The 19,901-nt window shown below is 41.2% G+C and overlaps 1 protein-coding gene across 4 annotated transcripts in view; it reads left to right on the top strand.

The window, feature by feature from the left end:
- The first annotated feature begins 2,697 nt into the window (after nucleotides 1–2,697).
- The window catches only part of NEK10 (NIMA related kinase 10), a 152,805-nt gene continuing 135,601 nt past the window's right edge, over nucleotides 2,698–19,901 (top strand). For 3 of the 4 annotated variants that reach the window (XM_014561306.2, XM_032459418.1, XM_032459419.1), the window contains exons 1-3: nucleotides 2,698–2,886; nucleotides 16,550–16,670; nucleotides 16,931–16,991. In XM_014561306.2, the coding sequence (XP_014416792.2) occupies nucleotides 16,600–16,670; nucleotides 16,931–16,991 (132 nt within the window). In that variant the 5' untranslated portion in view covers nucleotides 2,698–2,886; nucleotides 16,550–16,599. Of the gene's footprint in view, nucleotides 2,887–15,914; nucleotides 16,050–16,549; nucleotides 16,671–16,930; nucleotides 16,992–19,901 lie in introns of all 4 variants that reach the window. The other variant, XM_032459417.1, reaches the window with a different exon arrangement.

Consider the following 19,901-nt stretch of genomic DNA (forward strand, 5'->3'; position numbering starts at 1 on the left):
ATGAATACATTCTAGCCATCAGGGCAGTACAAAAAAATGCTACTTCAGTTATTTGAATAATACATCTGTATTTTTTTCTTACTGACTTGTATCACAGTGACTTTCTGATAGTTAAATATTGAAATTTAAGCCCTTGAAGATAGGCTAGTCCATTCTTTTCCCTATTTTTAAGACACATCTGTTCAGAATTTTGCATTGTGTGGTGTAATGAACACACATCACATGATGTGTAATGAACATGTTAATACTAAACTCTCACAGACTCAAGTCTTGTTTTTCTTCTCTGTTTTTAATTTTATTATGGATTATTTTTAGTAATAGCAAATGACAGTACTAGGTTTGTTTTCCATTAGGCATGTCTGTAACACTTCCCTCCTGTGTTTTCTGCACCATAACTTTAGCTTCTGCTACCCCACAATGAATTTGATAATCTTTGGGAGTGAGGTGGGGCAAGCTGCTTACTGGTTTCGGAAATTTCATCTGAAAGTTTTGTTTACATTTACTTTAGGAAAAAATATTTCTGTCAATATATTATTCTCATCTACAGAAGTTTGGGGGTGTCTGTGTGTGTGTGTGAGAGGGAGAGAGTTGGAGGTGGAGCCAAGAAAGGAGATAATGAATTTCTCAACTCATTTTGGCTTGGTCTGGCTCCTTAAGGCATATCTGATCTCTCCAGGGTCAGTTCTGTGACCTTTACATTCCTGCCTCTAAGCTTGTAATGAAAATATTCCTCTTGTTTGGAGAACCTTCCTTTCTATTTCTCTGCTATCCTTTCAAAGCTCAATTTGAGTTGCGCTTTTTCTTCGGATTGTGCTTGGCCTCGTCCTGTGTTCTGTACGAGCATTCTCACGCCTCCACTCCAAATGTGTGTGTGTTTAAAATCCTGTTTTTTGGGTTTTGTTTCAGTCCTAGACCAGTAGGGGGTCTGTCAGAAATATGGGGAATTGTTTTTGTCTTCATGCTAAGTTGACTTTGAATATTTATCTCGTCCAATACCTACCTGAGTTACTTTTATTTGTTCCTTATAGTTATGACATTATACTGTTTAACCTTTGAACCATGTAATTTACATGACTTGTGAATTCACTTCAGGATAGTAAAAGGGGTATTCAGCAACAGGAGGAAGGATGTTCGGTCTTACAGATTTGGACCCCACCACATAACCTGGGTGCAAGAATGACCCCTTTGGTCGTGTATATTTATCGAGTTCCAGAGCAGTGTGGGGGCCCTCGCAGGTGGAGGTGATGGTGCGCCTCTCCTCCAGAGCCCAGTGTCTCATGCCACTTAGTCATCTGTGCCACCTCCAGTGATTGCAGGGAAGGCCAAAACAGTAAGGTTTTATTTTGTTGTGAAGGAAAAAGATGGAAAGCACATTCAATACTCTGATGGAGTTCAGAGGGGTAATTTTGTCTCACTGCTTAATATTTAAAACGTCTGTAGAGAATACTTTTTCTCCTTGGCACAAGTCTGCCCTCCACTGTCAGCTTTTTTTGTGTTTTATGGGCAACATTATTCCTGCTGGCTTTATGTTCTCTGAAGCTTAATTAGTTCTGCTATATTCACCTGAGTTTGACTTTCAGTTCACCTTTCTGTATTTCCAAAGTGGAAACTTAATATTTTAGTTTAGAAAAGGTGTTTTCAATTACTCAAACCTAAGTGTTGTCCCATTGGGCCGACTTTTCATTATTACTCAAAGCAGAGAAACATTAGGGGAGTGTTCTGTGTATTCATCTTAAATCAAGTTTTGGGACATTTAATCACCGCGCTAACTGACCTACCAGTGGGCATCGGAAAGGATGTAAGATGGGGTTGAGGAAGCCCTATGCTTAAGGAAATTGTCAAGGGAGAGGCGTGGTGATTAAGCCTAGGCTCTAAACTGAAACTCTGTGTCAGATTCTACCCTGACTCCATCGCTTACTAGCTCTGCCATGTTGAGCCTCCATTTTACAACTTCAGGGTGAAAAAGAACCAGATGATGTGAAGAGTAAGGGAAACAACAAGGAAAAGGGTTTTGAACAGTCCCTGGCACAAAATAAGCATTCAGTATGTTGCGGTTTTTAAAGCTTTATAATGTGAAGTTTTTTTGCTTTTTTTTTTTAAAGAAAAAATCTTTTTTAAATACAATAGGAACTTCAATAAAAAGAAGCTTCGGACTTCCATAGAAGGTAAAGAGACTTGCCCAAAGCCACAAAACGCTCTAGTGATAGGTCACACAGGTCGCCCTTGCTTTTTACACGGCCACATCCCCGTCGCCCGAGGCATGCGGTGCGCCCGAGCAACTGAAAATGTTTGCACCTTAACTGCAGCTTAAATGAAAGCTATTTAGCATGCGCATTGCATCTTTTCAAACTATATCTCTGCTTTGGAAGAGAAGTGATTTTTAGTCCGTAGCAATTTTTTAAGTTGAACAGCCAAAGACGAAGCTGCGCGTCTCCAGCCATTTTAGTTCAAACGCTAAAAGCGGGCGCACCAAGTCTAGAAGCACCGACGGTCCTAGGAGCCCTGTGCACCAGCCAGCAGCGCCGGCTCTGGCTCCCGAAGCGGCAGGACCTGCGCGTGCTGCGGTTGCTACGGCAACCTGAGGCTGGCGTCCCCGTCGCTAGGGCGCCCGGCCGGCCGTAGCACGGCCGTCTCTGATTGGCTGAGTGCCCGGCCGGCGGAAGAAGGCGGGTCGCCATTGGCTAGGCCGCGCCAGTTGCGGGCCGAAAGGAAGACTTGATTGGGAAGCCAACGGTGCGGCTGGCACGGTGCCCCGAGGTTGCCGGGACCCGGCGTGGGCCGCGGGGAGAGGAACACGGCCCACCTCTGGGGCAGTGTGACAGCAGCAGAGACAATGAGAAGGACGACTTCGGGCTTGGCCTGAAGGAGGGGCCCTCCTCGGGCTCGGTGAGTGGCGCAGGAGCGGGCGTTCCTCGGTCTGCGCGCGGTTTCAGTCTGGGTCTCCAGGGAGATGCCCGCAGGTGTTTGCGGAGCAGCCCGGGGCTTCGGACTGAGCTTCCCTCGGCGGGAGGCGAGGCTGAGAGTGCGGGCTGTCGCGGGTAGGGGCGTCACTGTGAGCCTGTCTCGTAGCAGGTGGGTTCGTGGCGGGCGGATGGATGGTGGGAGAGCGCTGTCGACGATGTTTGATGGTCTTTTCAGTTCGATGAAGGACTCTGGTTACATGGAGGCTGAGTGTGTTTCCAGTATGCTCCAAGCCCTCTGGAAGCTCATTCACAGAACCGTTTATGGGCGTCGCTTCTCTGCCTTCCCCTCGTATGCCGCTGCTCTGACTGTCCCTGTGCTGCCCTGCTCCACGTGGGTGAGCCTGTTCAGGCCCATGCCCTCTTCAGGTATCATGTGTCTGCTGTGGACCGGAAAACCTCCACCTCCAGCCTAGGCTGCTCCACTAAGCGACAGACCCTCAAACCCAGCTGCTAGTTAACTGTACACATGTGCACCCTAAACATGCCCATAGAGTGCCTCGCCCTTGAATTCCCTACCTTGGGCACCACCATCTACTCAGTTACGGAAACCACATCTGGACAGCATCTTCGGCACTTCCTGCCTCTTCTGCATTTCCATCAGTTATCACGGCTCTACCTTCTTAATAGCTGTCAAATCAGTTTCCACGTGACCACCTCCATTCTCACTATTGTCATTGCCACCAGTTTCTTGGTTAAATTCAACACCCATCCAGCTTCCTGGATGGCAGTTTGGCCCTATCCAATCCATTTTTCTGTTTATTGTTAGACTGATCTTTATATAAAATATATATATAGGCATTTCACTTCCTGCAAAGATTCCCATTCATCCCCACCCAAACTCTGTAGTTAGGCTTTGCATCAGTGGTTCCATCTTGTTTGTTCCCAGAACGTGCTGCAGTCTCTCCTGTTTGTGGAGGTTTCCCCTATTGCTCATGCTGCCTGCAGTGGACTCCACTTTTGCACCTTCCCCAGTGCTCTCCCTCCCCAGTCATTCTCTGTGTGTTGCCCAGTTACTTTTCTGCTTCCTCCTCTAGGCTCTCTCTGTGAGGGCAGAGGCCAGGTTCGTCTCACTCACCATTTGTTTTATCTGTCACAGTAGACCGCACAGTACACTGAACAAATACTAGTTAAATGAATGAATCTCTCAAAGGAGAGGTTACTGTTTGTCATGTGAAGATTTTCCTTTTGCAAGATGAATGTTGAATTGACAGATTTTATTTTGATTTCAAGATCCTTGGTATTGGAAACTATTTCAATGCACAGTCTGAATTTCATACTATAATCATTATAATGGTAGCTGTTGTTAAATGGCAGAAGTTTAACATAGGAAGCAGAGAGAGTACAGCATAGTTTGCAAGGGATAGGCTTTGAATAGGACGTACGTGGGTTTGAATCCCAGCTTCAGCCTTTTAGCTCGTTGGCCCTTTATCTGTGGCTTTTTTTGTTTTTAATTGAAGTATACTCAGTTACAGTGTGTCAGTTTCTGGCATTTGGTAAAATGATTGCTCATACATACCTAGAGGTCCGATTTCCCTTCATCTCAGCTGAAGACTCTGGAACAGTTGTAATAAAGGTCATGCACTCAAGTCCACAGAGTTGGCTCAAGTCAGAGCTTATTCAGTCTTGGCTTAGGAATAAAGTTGACATGAGGTCTAGCTTCACAGCCCTCAGCAGAGTCCACTCAACGAAATGACAATCAACTAACCAGTCTTGGCTGGGACGTGATGCTGTACACCAGAAACTGACATGTCATAACTGACTATACTTCAATGAAACAAAAAGAGAAACAAAATGACAATCAAATGGCACCTATTACTAGAAGAGAGACTAAAAATCTGCCTCTAAAAAGTGAAATAAAAACAAAAGGCAGATGGATAAAGTCCAGCAGCCATAACATTGATCCTGGGCCATTGGGGAAAAGTTACACAAGGATTTAGTGTATTTTGCATCAACGACAAGGAATTGTTAATTAATTGGGGGAATTGGTGGGAAGTAATATTTGACTATTAAAGTGGTGAACATTTATCTAGAAAATTCACTTAGTCAAGTAGAGAGCTGAATAAATGCTACCAATAAGTAAGACTAACACGGGAGGCTCCGCTTGGCTTTATTTTTATTTATTTATTTAAAATTTTTTGTTGGTTTTTGCTTTTGGAGGGGAGGTAATTAGGTTTGTTTGTTTGTTTGTTTATGTATGTATTTTACTGGAGGTGCTGGAGATTGAACCCAGGACCTCGTGCATGCTAACTAAGCATGGCTACCCCTGAGCTATACCTGGCTTTAAATTCCTGTTCTGCCACCAGGGGTTTAAAACTCTATGACTTGGACAAGTTACTTATGCATTCGGGGCCTCAGTTCCCCCATCTGTAAAATGGGGACCGTAAAGGTAGCTGCCTTTACTGGTAGTTACATTGGTTAATGTGTGGAAAGCAATTAGAGTGTATGGAAATCTATGGAAAACGTTTGCTTTTATTATTGTTGTTATTATTACTGGATATGACATCTTGGCCAAGTTACTGAAACTCAATGCCTCAGTTTCTTCATCTGTAAGTTGGAGATACAACATCACCCCGTCACAGGATTGTTTTGAGGTTTAAACAAATACATCAAATCCTAAATAATGTCAGGTGTAACAAATTTAAATGAAGCACGTGACACTAAAAATACAACCTTCTTTTTCATTTTATGTCTAGTATTTGTCATCAGTGAATCAAAGCCAGTGAATATAGGCAAATGATTTAAAATCAGCATGACAAGCTCTAAAGGCTGAAGTAATAGTAATATTACCAAGGATCATATTCACAACAGCTGTCCTGATCACAACTTAAATAGCTAGGGACCATTTTAAAGGAGTTTTCACCTTATTTCATTTAGTTCCAACACCATCTTATAATGGGGATATAATCATTTCTATTTGTTGGTAAATGAGGAAACCAAACATCAGAGGGGCCCAGGGACTTTCTGAGGTCACTCAGCGGGCGAGTGGAAACCAGGTCTCCTTCACCCGTGGCCCTCCTTCAGGCTGCATCCCCGTGGTGTAACAGGAGGAAATCACATTCCCAAACCTGTTGGCTCTCATCAGTGGAGACCCCAGCGTTCATAGCGTGTGTCTGCTACACTTGCTTATCTTTAGGAAATTATATTGTCCTAGTCTCGAGGTCGCCTATATGTAGCACGGATATCTTCCTTTGTGGCTTCCTTGTGTTCATAAAGAGATTTTTGTCAAGCCAACATTCTGGATTAACTGGATACTGGTTGTCAGCTGGGGCAAACTTCCCCTCTGCTGATTTTTTTCCGTGTTAACCACGACACTCCACTTATACCTGGAACTCCCCCAATCACTTTTTAAAGATTAATTACTTAATTTTATTTTGTGGGAAGGTAATTAGACTTTTATTTATTTACTTATTTTAATGGAGGGACTGGGGATTGAACCCAGGACCTTGTGCATGCCAGGCACACACTCTACCCCTGAGCTATATAACAAGGTCCTCACCCCCTATCACATTTCACTTGTTCATTCACTCAGCAATCTTTTTATTTTTTGGTAAGTTTTTTTTTTGGAGGGGTAATTAGGTTCATTTATTTAATTATTTATTTAGTGGAGGTCCTGGGAAATTGAACCTGGGACCTCGTCCATGCTATGCATGCGCTCTACGACTGAACTATACCCTCCCCCCTCACTCAAGAATCATTTATTGAACACTTCTGTTATAAACCAGCAACGCGGCGCTAAATGCCTGGGATGAGGAAACTGGCTGTCTTCCCCAACCAGGACTAGTTTACAGTAAACTAAATGAGGAAGGTATGTGTATTCGTTGAACTGTTGCCTGCATCTGCTCCTTCATTAAGAGCTGCGAGGCAGTGGCTGGTGGGGCTGTGACCACTTTAAGGAGGTCAGTGAAAGTCTCCTTAAAGAATGGATACATGATTTGAGACACGATGGATGCTGAGAGAAATGAGGGCTCAACTGGTCAGATTTGTACCACAAAAAGGGTGCTTTTGTTGCTGCGTGGAGAACAGACTTGTTGGGAAGAGAGAGAGATTTCTCCCGAGAGGGTGGAAGTCCATTTGGGAAGTGGATACTGTGGTTCAGGTAGCGATGATGTCGGTGAGGGGTCTGCAGTGAGGACGGAGAGAAGTGGGCAGACAGGGACTGTATGGAGGAGAGAAATAGTGACCAAAAGAGTAAGGGGGTGAGGAGGAGAAGTGGCGTCTTCCTGAGCTTCATGCCAAAGCTCTGTTCTTGATTTCAGATACTGAGATTCTTTCATTCCTGTAGCCTCAGAGACCACTGTTGCCCACCTCTTTCCAGACACCATCGCATCCCATTTCATGAGCCTTTCTGTAGCTCTTGCCTCAGCCCACAGTCGTTCCCTTAAATTCATTCAATATACCATCTCCTTTGGAACCTAATTTTCTCTCTTTTTGTGTTCTTATTTCTAGTATTCTTATTGAATCTCTTGTATTAGGCTGAACCATAAGAAAAAAATTTTTAAAGGCCCAATATCAGCAATTTCATGTTGTTTAACCTACATATTTATGATCTCCCATACATGCTGAGTTGTGAATAGTTTTTTGTTTTTATTCTTGGTGGGGGTAGGTAATTAGGTTTATGTGGATAGATTTTTTTTTTTGCAGTGCCCAGTAGAGTCTTGTGCAGTCAGTAAATTAAACATGCACATAAAAATAACCTTTAATGGAAAAAATATGAAAACGAATATATGTACGTATATGCATGACTGGGACATTGTGCTGTACACCAGAAATTGACACATTGTAATTGACAGTACTTCAATTAAAAAAAAAAAAACCATGGCCATAAAATGCAATGTTATTAGAGGAAACAATTTTATTTTATGGCTCAGAAAGTAATTCTAGCTTTTTGCAGTGCCGCCAGTTTTTAGGAACCTGTGTTTACCCAGTGTTCGCTTCACTCTTTGAAGGTCTAGGGGGTTGGGCTGAATCCGCACTCACTTATTATCAAGACTTATTACCATTATGGCTAACTTTGGGGGGAAGACATTTGTTTTTTTTTTTTTACCACATCTTACTCCGTGCCGTATCCTCAGTGCCTGGCATATCCGAGCAGATCAAAAATTATTTCTTGAAGGAACGAACATATGTCATGGTCACCTTTCTCTCTCACATGAAAGCAGAGAATTGAATGTAATCTTACTATGTTTGGGGGGAGTCAATGAGTAAAGAGAAATTTTGTGTGCTGCTTTAGTTACTCACAAATATATTTCGTTATGCACAATGCAGTAGCCATTCAGAGCATCCTTTGGAACTACCGGCATGTCTGCAGGCGTTTCCCTTCATCACAGAGACAGGAGTTAAAATGCAGATAAAGCTGGAGAGTAAGAAAATCATAATGGTGTCTTTTGTCGCATATCCTGGTTGACCTCGGAGCAGCCTTCGGAGTCCAACTTGGGTTAGCATTCACCAGAAGATGAAGGCAAACTCTTAACGGAGTGTCTCAACTTGGAGCAGGTGCTCCATAAATATTTGGGGGCATGAGTGGGAGATAGACTACTATTATCCTTTGTGATTCTTTTTACTGCCAAGTGCTTGTTGAAATATAAAACAGCAGGTGGTTTACAGTATAAACTGTTTGCAGAAGGAAGGTTTCAGGGCTGCTGACTCGGAAGCCAGGCTATGAGAATCCTTGCTGGTAACTGAGGACACTGCTGCCAGGGGCGGTTCTGTGGCAACGGCGTCTTTGTTTTGCACCATATCATGATGTTAAGATACACCACCTACCTGTTTCACACGAGTGAACGCGGACCAATGGATGTGTGTCTGTAAGCGAGCCAAGGTCTGGAAAATGAAGTTATGCAAGCATCACTCCTTACGATAAATATGACCCTTTGCCTTCGGCTAAGAGCCAATGTCAACAAGTTCTCTTTCCCACCCCCTCTGGCTGTTAAGATGTAGACTCTGGAGGGGAACAGGCACTTTTCTCCTTGTCCTAAAAGTGCTGTGTGCCCTTGGAACCACTGTATCCCTCTGAGTCTCAGTTTCCTTGTGTTAAATGGAGGGCACTCAGTCATGGTCTTTAGCTGGGAACCTGTAGATCTGTTTTGTTTGTCCTGTGCAGGTGGCTTGTTTTGCTTCATTTTAAATGTGCTTTTGTATTGCTTTATTTGGGAGGGTGGCGAAATTACGTTTATTTATTTATTTATTTTAATGGAGGTGCTGAGAGAGCTGAATCCTAACCACTAGACCACCAGGGAGCATCTTAATGGAGGCACTGGGGATTGAACGGGGGACCTCATGCATGCTAAACATGCACTCTACCACTGAGCTATGCCTTCCCCCCTTTAATGTGCTTTTGAATCTCTTTGTGGGGGGTGTACCTTCTCAGGTTTCACTGATGGCACCTACTCTGCACCTGTCCTTCATTTCTAGGTGTTTCTGGTTCTGGTCAGGTGTTAGACCCCTGTTACTAGAGGTTCGTTCTTTTTTATTTTAATTTTTTGTGGGGGAGGTAATTAGGTTTATTCATTTTTTAAATGGAGGTACTGAGGACCTTTTTTTTTTTTTAATTTTTATTAATTTTGTTTAGGGAAGGATGGTGAATAGGTTTATTTATTTATTTTAATGGAGGGACTGGGGATTGAACCCAGGACTTCACTCATTGCGCTCTACCACTAAGCTATATCCTCTCCCTCCCCCAGAGGTTCTGTCTTGAAATAACTGTCTGTTCTTCTAGCTCCACACATATTTCCCACTGAAGAACAATAACAATGTAATATAAGGAATAAAATCAAGCCTACAGTTTAGAGACCCAGACTCCCCTTTTGAGCTGTAATATGTAGAAACAAGTCATGTTTCTTTTTTTTTTTTCTCCTGGGGAATGATAATGGAATTGGTTTTTAATATTTATTTATTTCTCTTACGAGCAAGAGGTAAAAAAAATTGAGGTTCATCTGTTTTTGCAAATGGAGAAAACTTCAGGAGAGCAGTGTTAAGCATTCATGCATTTTAGATTTGACTACAGACGATGGAATGACAATAGTTCATTAGAAGGCATAAGAATACCCACCTTCGGTTATGCTTACCACGTCACTCAGTTAAACTCTCTTAACCAACATTCACCTAAAAAGTTTGGTATCATCAACACCTCCTTTCTTTTCTTTTTTCTTTTTTTAATTGAAGTATAGTCAGTTACAATGTGTCAATGTCTGGACAAGTCATGTTTCTTACAGGAGTTCCTTGACTTTTTGATCACTTACTTTTTGAATGTGTGTGTGTGTGTGTGTGTATCTTTTATTTTAAAGTGATTTGTCCAATTTAACTTGACACTTTCTGTGCAGGGTTTCTAGTTTTCTAAAACACAAGCAATTTGAGAAGACCAGGCACCTATATCTGTGAGATTAAGTGCAATTATTCTTTGTAAAAGGAAACTCTCTGTTCTCAAAGCACTTTGCTTAAATAAACTGCTCAAGTGGCCAGTGCACTTTTAAGTGTTTATTTTGAAATAACTTGAGAGTTGCATAAAACCTGCAAAAATAGTACAGCGAGTTCCCATACGCCCTGCACTCAGCTTCCCCTCATGTTAGCAGCTGGCCTCGCGGTGGTACAACCATTAAGACTGAGAAAATCACATCTAACCAATACATTTTAACACATCTTTCTTATTTTTGGCTGCTCTATGTGAATTATATCTTATTTCAACCACGTTTTTCCCTCAAAAATTTAAAGAGATTTTAAGAAAATATATCTACAGCAAAGGAATTGGAGAAATGACTCTTCATTTTTCATTTGCAGCTATTTGTGGGGCTTAGAGTTCTCAGAGTTTTTGTTTTTTTTTTTTTAATACCTACCTGAGCCCAGACAGAACTCCCATCTTCACATCTAACGTGGAGGCTAACCATAATTCAGACAAAGAAATAAGGACTCCGTCTGGTTGGTCCAAGAAGTTCTAATTTTCTTTTGTGGTAAGGTTCATAACAGTTTATTTTAGGGCCTTTTCAGAAATAATAAACCTGATGTAGCAAAGTGGTGATTAACCCTACTCACGCCAAATCCTTCTGAGTAGGATTTTTTTTAACCATTAGTTAATGTCATAAATAAAATGGAATATTTACAAAGATGCAGCCTAAGTGATTAGAAGGAAAACCAGGTAGTTGTGGGATTTGAAGCTATTTCCCGAGATGAATCAAATGATTTTCTGTTTGATCTTTAGTAAAGATGAAGCCATTTAATGATCTATTGAGCAGCTAAGGCAACTACAGACTAAGAAAAGAATTTCTGGGCAGAGAATCTGAAAACCATATCACAAACTATCCCCATGGTATTTAGTTAGTGGGTTTACATTGCACCATTTAGATTCATTACAGTCAGTTAATTTTGCCGCAGTGTGGATATCTTTCTGTCCTGTGTGTTTACCCTGCAATTTCCAAGAGATTGTGAGCAAGCCAGGTGTGTGTCTCTGGGGACTTTTAGTTTTAACCCAAATTTCAGATGACAACAGGAGATAGGAATTACTTTCAAGAATTTCTTTTACAAAATGGATTTAAAAATTCAGCAATGAGTCACAACGGTGATTATGTCTGTACTTGACTAGGGCTATAAACATCAAACCATGTGGCTGTCCCATGAGGATAGAAAGACCTTGGCTCTCTGAGCTCAGATAGAATTTGGGTTCTGTGTCTGACATGTACAGAGGAAAGATACTAAAAATTTCTGTTCTTAAAATATGCATTTGTATTTTATATATAATCCTTCACTTCTATGCCCACTCCCATTTTTTTTTTAAGAAAAATACTAAATTTCACCTTTCCCGTTTAGAATCAAAGGAAAATCAATATGAGTACAAATGTTTGTGTAGCAAGTATTGTAATCTCTTTGGCCTCTCATCTGTAAAATGATGTTAGAAAATGAGTGGTTTTTCCAGAGGGAGGATATAGCTCTAGTGGTAGAGCACATGCTTAGCATGCAGGAGGTCCTGGGTTCAATCCTTACTACCTCCTTCAAGAATAAATAAGTAAATAAACTTAATTACTCCTCCCCCAATAAAATCCCACAAAAAAAATTTTAAAGCTAGAGAATGAGTGGTTTTCTATTTTTCTTTTTAGCAGGGGAACCCTTTTCTCAAATGAAACTGTACAGAGAACCCCAGAGAAGCAGGACTGCTTGGGTGGAAGTGGAGAGCTGACGTTCAGCCAAAGCTACTTGGCCGAGGTCCTCCACTCCCAGACTCATTCTCACCCTCCCTTGGTTGTCCTGGAATTGACAACTGGGGTAGTCCTTTCAGGATCTGTACTTAGGGCAGTGGTTCTTAGAGAAACTTATAGGGTTGCTGTGAAAACAATATTGTCATCTGAAAAGAGAGACCTCACTTGTTTCGGCCAGTGCTATTCAGGTGGACTTCAGACTAGGATGTTACTGATCATGAGGCGATAAGTACAAAACTGAGGGTAAGCATTTAGAAATGTTTACAGCAGTTTCCCATTGCCGCACTGTCCAAGCACATGATCAGTGATGGACCTATTTTGCTGAACAGGATATAGAACAAAAAGTGTGGGTCCACAATAGACTGGAGTCAGAAAAAGAACAACTTTATAGATAATTTGAAAAGCACTGTTCATGGATATTGTCTTATATAGGACTCTGGTTTTCCTCCTAAAGATTGAATAAGTAAGATCATTCCTGAGTGTGTTCAGTATTATTATAACATTACACGTACTCATCAATTGGTTTGCTTTACAAGGAAGCTTTATAAAAGATTTTTTGAACCAAAAGAATAATGACTTTTTTAAAAAAAAAATTCTTTTATCCATTCATTAAGTTTTTTATTCAACAAATATTTATTGTTTGCCTACCATGTGTCTGGTGAATAAAGAGGCCCCATCCCATAAGGCAGGGATCGTATTGCAATATTTCGTGTATGGAGTTTGCAGTGTGGGTCGTACAGGCTGCACTGGGCACTGAGCAGGAGCACTTGGCTTGCAGGGGGGTCAAAGGAGGCTCTAATCCTAAAATTAAATACTTTTCAAAGAGCAAATAATTCACAAACGTTGGTAAAAATACCCGAGCCACTGCTTATACAGATTGTGACGCCGATATTGTTTTGGTTCACATACTGCGCTTACTCTGTGCAGTTTGCTGTTGTCTCTGTGTATGTGTGTGCGCGTGCAGGGGATGTGTCTGTGGATAAAGCAGACTGCCCAAACGGGGCTTCTGATCGAGCGCAAGGAAACTGAAAAATCGATAGGAATCCCTCTGATGACGAAGCAGGGTGTTGTGGTTAAGTGTGAGCGTGTGGGGGTGAATGGGTTGCAGAGGAGGGGACACCTCACCAAGGAGGGGACACCTGAGCTGAGACAATGAGAGTGTGAGACGGGGACGCAGGCGGCGAGGGCCCAGGCTTTGGGGCAGCAGAACCGCAAGTTTGGAGCCTGAGCGCGAGGTAAAGGGTGGAAAGAGCTCGGAGAAGTCAAGAACGGTCCAAATCATCGAGGAGGTGGGAGCTGGACTCAGCGGCCCCGCCCACCAGCACGCGGCCCCGCCCACCAGCACGCCGCCCCGCCCACCAACACGCGGCCCCGCCCACCGCGTGCATCCATCTGCACGAGGACCCCTGGCGTCCTCACCGGCGGTTCCCCAGGCGCCGGGGGCCTCCGCAGCGCCCCGCATCCCTAAGGACTGCTTGTGTGCCCCAGGTATTGGCTTCAGGGTTCTTTTTTCTCCTAACCGCGAGTTCCTGGGTCTCTCTGGGAGGCTTCCTCTCAGGCTGCTGGGTCAGTTGGCCTCATCAGCAGTGCCAGAGGGACAACAACCTCCCTCAGGGCCCCGTGCCCCTCACCAACGCCCCTCACCCGGAGCGTTTGCTCGGGGCCGGCACCTCCCTGCTTGGCCCTTGCCCTTGGCTGACCTCCGGGGAGCACGTCCAGAGCCAGTGGTTTGCTTCTAGGGAAAGACGTGAACCGCCCTTCCTCCCCCCCCCCCCCCATTTTGAATTATAACCGTTGGTGGTGTGTAATCATTTTTGTTAATTAAAGTTGGGATTAAATTAAATATTTTATAGCATTCCCAACTTCTGGAAGGGTTTTTTTTTTATTTTCCAGAACAGTTTACGTTTTAAAAGCCATCGAGTGGAAAGGATTTATTTTTTTTATCCTGAAGGCAATTGCCTTTTTTCGTCTGATGCTGGTGAATTTGTTTACTGTTTAATTAAGTGAAACAATTCCAGAGAGTCATCTGTTTTCACTCTTCCAGCTCACCGAGTAGAAGCTAATCTTAAACTGATAAAACTATCAGATGATTATTTCCTGTTCACACACCGGGTCTGTAAAATTGCAGAGATTAAACAAGGGAAGAAGACAGGCATTTAGCAGGGTTTGATTGTGGTGGACGCGATCAGAAACCTCATTTACACACTTTTTCAAGTGTTAATCACCGTGGCTTTCACTCTTGTTTTTAAAACAGTCTCTGGCTGTGGTTTGAGCAGAATTTGAAGCCAACAGGCCAGTGTGCCTATTTGACATTTCCCTTCTGGCCTTGAGGGAAAAGTAGATTTAAATTATATTTATTTTGAATGGATTTCCTTGTATTGTAGAACTTTGGGGGCATTTTAATATCAATATATAAAGAGTGCTTGGATCTTTTGCTTTTGAAAAATTATGTGCAGATCATTCATTTTCCTCCCTCCCTCCCTCCGTTCCTTCCTTTTTTCTCTCTTTTAAACAGATGCTAAATCAAATCTCTGACTAGCTCACAAAACATGGTTTACAGTTCCTAAGTGGGTTTTTCTTTGCTTGTAGTATAATCATACCTAGGATAGCCTCTCTTACCTTTGTTAGTTTTCGGTCTGAGATTGGACGTGGTACACATTCAGTAAGTATTTGTTAAAAGAATTGTGTTAGGTCCTGGGCATAATCCTCAAATACTGATATATTGTGCTTTTCTTGCTGTGCATCTTTGAGGAGAGCCTTGGTCCCCAGCTCTTAATTCCAGCTCAACTATTTCTCACAAATATGACAACTATATTGGGAAAATCATTTAAAAATACTTAAAGTCTTCATTCATTTCACAAAATTAAATTTTACTAGATTCTGTTGCAGTAAAACACCCATTGGCACATTCCTTTTGCCTCTAAATACCTCTGAAACACTTGGATTTTGACCATCAATTTCATAATACATTGAGGCATACAATTAAAAGACAACAGTGCATGCTTTTTCATGCCTGAAAAATACTCTGAAGTCAAACAGTGGCCTTGAAGCACAGTTGGAAAATGTTACATCCAGTCAAGAATTAAACCAATAGTATATTTCATTTTGTGTTTGCTGTGTAATTGAACACATGGGTATCTTCACCTTTCTTTCTGTTTTTATTCTGGAAACCAAAACAATTGAATCTGAAATTGATTAGGGGAAAAGGGTAAACGAATAAATTGTTCTTCAGTGGTGAACTCATACTTATCTTTTGGGTAGGATTGGGAAATAATACTCAGATTTATCCTGGAAAGGGTGACCATGATCACTACAAAGCTTGATTCAGAAGAGTGAAATGCCTATTGGGTTTTATTCTCAAACTGGCCAGTCTCACTGGATTGTTAAAAAACAAAATTCAACTTAGTACATTTTAAAGATGTTATTGGTTTTATTCAGCAACTCATGAATTGGGCAACGCTCAATCCAGTAGATAAAAAGAAGTCCTGAGGAACTGGACAAGATGAAAGGCTTACAGGCAGAAGGGAGCAGGAGGGAGGCAGTGACACTAGTGAAAAAGCGGATTGTTTGTTGCTAGGTTACTTTTCCTAAAGGGGAGGGGAGGGCTTTATCCAGCAGCTTACCTAACTAATGCTGATCAGGCGATTCCTGATTGGCTAGTTTAAGTTTCCATTTCTGGCAGAGCTGAAACTGTGATGAAATTAAGTTTGATGACCCGGGGATTAGCATAAGCGACTCCATTTTGAGCCTGTTGTCTTGTTTTTAACAGGTGGTTGAGTGAGTTCAGGGGCTGTGCGGGACTGACCCAATTCCTGCAGAAGAGGTTATGACCAGAGATGACCCATGTGGGGATTCAGGTGGCAGCTCGAAAGCATCAGGAATTCTGGAAACCCAAGGGCATTTTGTGGGTTGCCCTTGACACTGTAATGCTTATTTGCAAGTGGGTGGAGCTTTCTCTGGGATTTTTAGGGGCAGGAGGCCTGATGAGAGGGAACTCCCTGAGCTAGCAGCGTTCTGTTACGGAAACTTGTCAAGAAAGACAAGCGAGCTGGCACAAAAGCATCCGTTGAGCTTCAGGTATTTGCTCATAGGCTTATGTTTTGGAAGCCCCAAATAGAGGTACTTTTCCTGATGAGCAGACCAATACTTGTTGGGACAATGTGTTAGAATATTTGAAATCAAGAATGACTCAGAAAATACAGGCTCATGCACTACTGTAATTATAAACTATGCCCCAAGTGTATCCAAAGGCTTTTGAATGGTGCATAGTAAATGTTCTTCATATTTTTATTGTTTTAGAGATAATTGTTCATGCATATTTAAATAAGTGTCATAAGTCAATTTTGCCTGCGTTAATTGAGAATATTTTGGAGTGCACAACCCAACTGAAGTTTTTCCTTCTAGTTTACTTTGAAAGGAGTGCGATGCTAATTCTGGGGCATTGATGGTTTACAATGCCTGATCAAGACAAAAAAGTGAAGAACACAGAGAAATCAGCCGATAAGAAACAAGGAATCACCACCAGGTAACTCCATACTGAGTCTTTGCTAGGTATTTATTTGGGCAGTGGCCAGCAACCTAGATCTAATGGCTTTTTGAGAAATAGAGTAGAACTTTGACAGCTACCACCCTGGGTTACATTTATGTACTAAAATGTTTGATCATTTTTAGAATTCTAAGGAAATGTTTAGCTTGGATACTCCGAGTGGCAGGGCTACTGTGCGTAGCATGACTAGTTCACCCGGAGTCTTCTGTTGGTTGACATTCTGTTATTCTTTCTCCTAGGGACTATTCAGATCTAAAAAGACTTCGGTGCCTTTTGAACGTTCAATCAAGCAAACAACAGGTAGTGTTTTCAAAGAATGTGCTTGCATTACCAACAGAGAAATCATATGTTTTCAGAGGGACCCATTTAGCATCTTTATGAACCATATGCCTGTTTTTCTTTGTCCTTTCACATGTTTTGTCTTTCTTCATCCAGCCGTTTCTCTCATAGCTGGTTCATATTCTCCCCATAGTCTGCATCCACAGCCTTTTCATTCTTTTCCTCTCAGGCCTGGGCCCTGCTTTAGTCTATGCTCGGCACCACGTGTCCTAAATTAGCAAAGCTCTTCAGTGTGGAAGCAGCGTACTCTCCTGTTGCATGCCCGATGTTTGACTCCACACAGCTTTGGGGAATTTGATTTCTCCCAAACACGTTCACATTTCCCTCCTTTTTCCTTCCCACCTCTCATGCTGCCCAGTTGGTACAGCACCACTCCTGATACTTGCTGCAAATTGTATCTCACCAGAAATAGGAGAAGAGTGAGTTTGGGCTATTTATATAATAGCATTGTTATTTTTTTAAATAGTGGTAGAGTGGTACTGCTGCTTGAATTTATCTCTATAATCAGTTTCTTTTTGGCTTAGCTTCTGTGAGACTTTGGAGAGTCAAGAGAGGCCATCAATGGAAGTTTGGGGAATAACACAGAACTGCTAATAGTAATCAAAACAGCAGACACTTACTTAGCGTGGTCTGTTAGTAAATGGCAGGGGTGGGATTTGAACCCTGGGAGCCTGGCTTCCAGAATCTACTTAATTTGTTGATGAGCTCATGTGGTAATATAGTCTTGCTGGCTTTTGTTATATCCACTGAACTTACCAGAGAAATACAGCATTAAAAAATTTTTTTTATTGAAGTGTAGTTATTTTATGCTATAGTATTCTATTAGTTTCAGTTGTACAATATAGTGATTCAATCTTCTTTAAGATTATACTCCATTTACAGTTATTTTAAAATATTGGCTGTATTTTCGGTGCTGTACAATATATCCTTGTAGCTTATTTACTTCATACGTAGTAGTTTGTACCTGTTAATCCCCCACCTCTAAATCACCCCTACCCCCTTCCTTCTTCCCACTGGTAACCATCAGTTTGTTCTATCTGTGAGTCTGTTTCTATTTTGTTATATTCATTTGTTTGTCTATTTTTTAGATTCCACATGTACAGTGAATAAGATACAGGATTTGTCTTTCTCTGTCTGACTTATTTCACTAAGCATAATATTCTCTAGGTTCATCCGTGTTGTTGCAAGTAATAAAGTTTTATTCTCTTATGTCTAAGTAAATTTTATATTTGTGTGTGTGTGTGTGTGTGTGTGTGTATATATATATATATAAAATAAATATTAATCTGTTAATGGACCCCTAGGTTACTTCCATATCTTGGCTATTGTAAATAATACTGCTATGAACATTGGAATTCATGTAACTTTTCATATTAGTGTTTTTGTTTTCTTTGGATATAGACTCAGGTGTGGAATTTCTAGATCCTATGGTGGTTCTATTTTTAGTTTTTTGAAGAACCTCCATACTATTTTCCACATAGGCTACACCAGTTCAAATTTCCACCAACGGCATTCCCTTTTCTCTGCATCCTTGCCAACGTTTGTTACTTGTCGTCTTTTTGATGATGACTGTTCTGACATATATGAGGTGATATATCTCATTGTAGTTTTGGTTTGCATTTCCCTGATTATTAGTGAGGTTGAGCATCTTTTCATGTGCCTGTTGGAGATCTGTATGTCTTCTTTAGAAAAATGTCTATTCAGATTGTCTGCCCATTTTTTAATCAGGTTGTTTTTTTTTGATATTGAGTTTATGAGCTGATTATATATTTTGGATATTAATCCCTTACTGGTCAAATCATTTTAGAATATATTCTCCCACTCAGTAGGTTGTCTTTTTGCTATGTTGATGGTTTCCTTTGCTGTGCAAATGCTTTTAAGTTTAGTTAGGTCCCGTTTATTTTTTCTTTTGTTTCCTGTGCTTTGGGAGACAGATCCAAAAAAATACTGCTGCAATTTATGTCAGAATGTTTTCTTCTAGGAATTTTATGGTTTCAGACCTGACCTTATATTTAGGTCTTCGACTCATTTTGAGTTTATTTTTGTATATGGTGTGAGAAAATCTTCTGATTTCATTATTTTACATGTACCTGTTTAGTTTTCTCAGCACCACTCATTGGAGAGACCGTCTTTTCCCCATTGTATATTCTCACCTCCTTTGTCATAGATTAATGACCATAAGTATGTAGGTTTTTTGGAGGGCTCTCTGTTCTATCCCATTGATCTATGTGTCTTTTTTGGTGCTAGTACTATGCTGTTTTGAATACTTGTGGCTTTGTAGTATAGTCTCAAATCAGGAAGCATGATGCTGCCAACTTTGTTCTTTTTTCTCAAGATTGCTTTGGCTCTTTGGAATCTTTTGTGGTTCCATACAAATTTTAGGATTATTTTTCTGATTCTATGGAAGATATCATGGATATTTTGATAGGGCTTCCACTAAATCTATAGATTGAGTATTACGGACATTTTAATATTAATTCTTCCAGTTCACAAACACAGGATATGGTTTCATTTGTTTGTGTCATCTTCAGTTTCCTTCCTCAATGCCTTATAGTTTTCAGAGTATAGGTTTTCACCTCCTTAGTTGTTTATTATTAGGTATTTATTCTTTTTGATGCTGTTGTAATTGGGATTTTTTTTTTTTTGCTTTCTCTTTCTGATAGTTCCTTCTTCTTGTATAGAAAAGCAACAGATTTTTGTGTATTAGTCTTGTATCTTGCAACTTTATTGAATTCATATATTAGTTCTAATAATTTTCTGGTGGCAACTTTAGGGTTTTATTAATATACTATCTTGTCATCTGCAGAAAGTGATAGTTTTACTTCTTCCCTTTGAATTTGGATGCCTTTTATTGCTTTTTCTTGTCTGATT

The sequence above is a fragment of the Camelus ferus genome, chromosome 17 (assembly GCF_009834535.1).
Source record: "Camelus ferus isolate YT-003-E chromosome 17, BCGSAC_Cfer_1.0, whole genome shotgun sequence".
In the NCBI taxonomy this organism is placed as follows: domain Eukaryota; kingdom Metazoa; phylum Chordata; class Mammalia; order Artiodactyla; family Camelidae; genus Camelus; species Camelus ferus.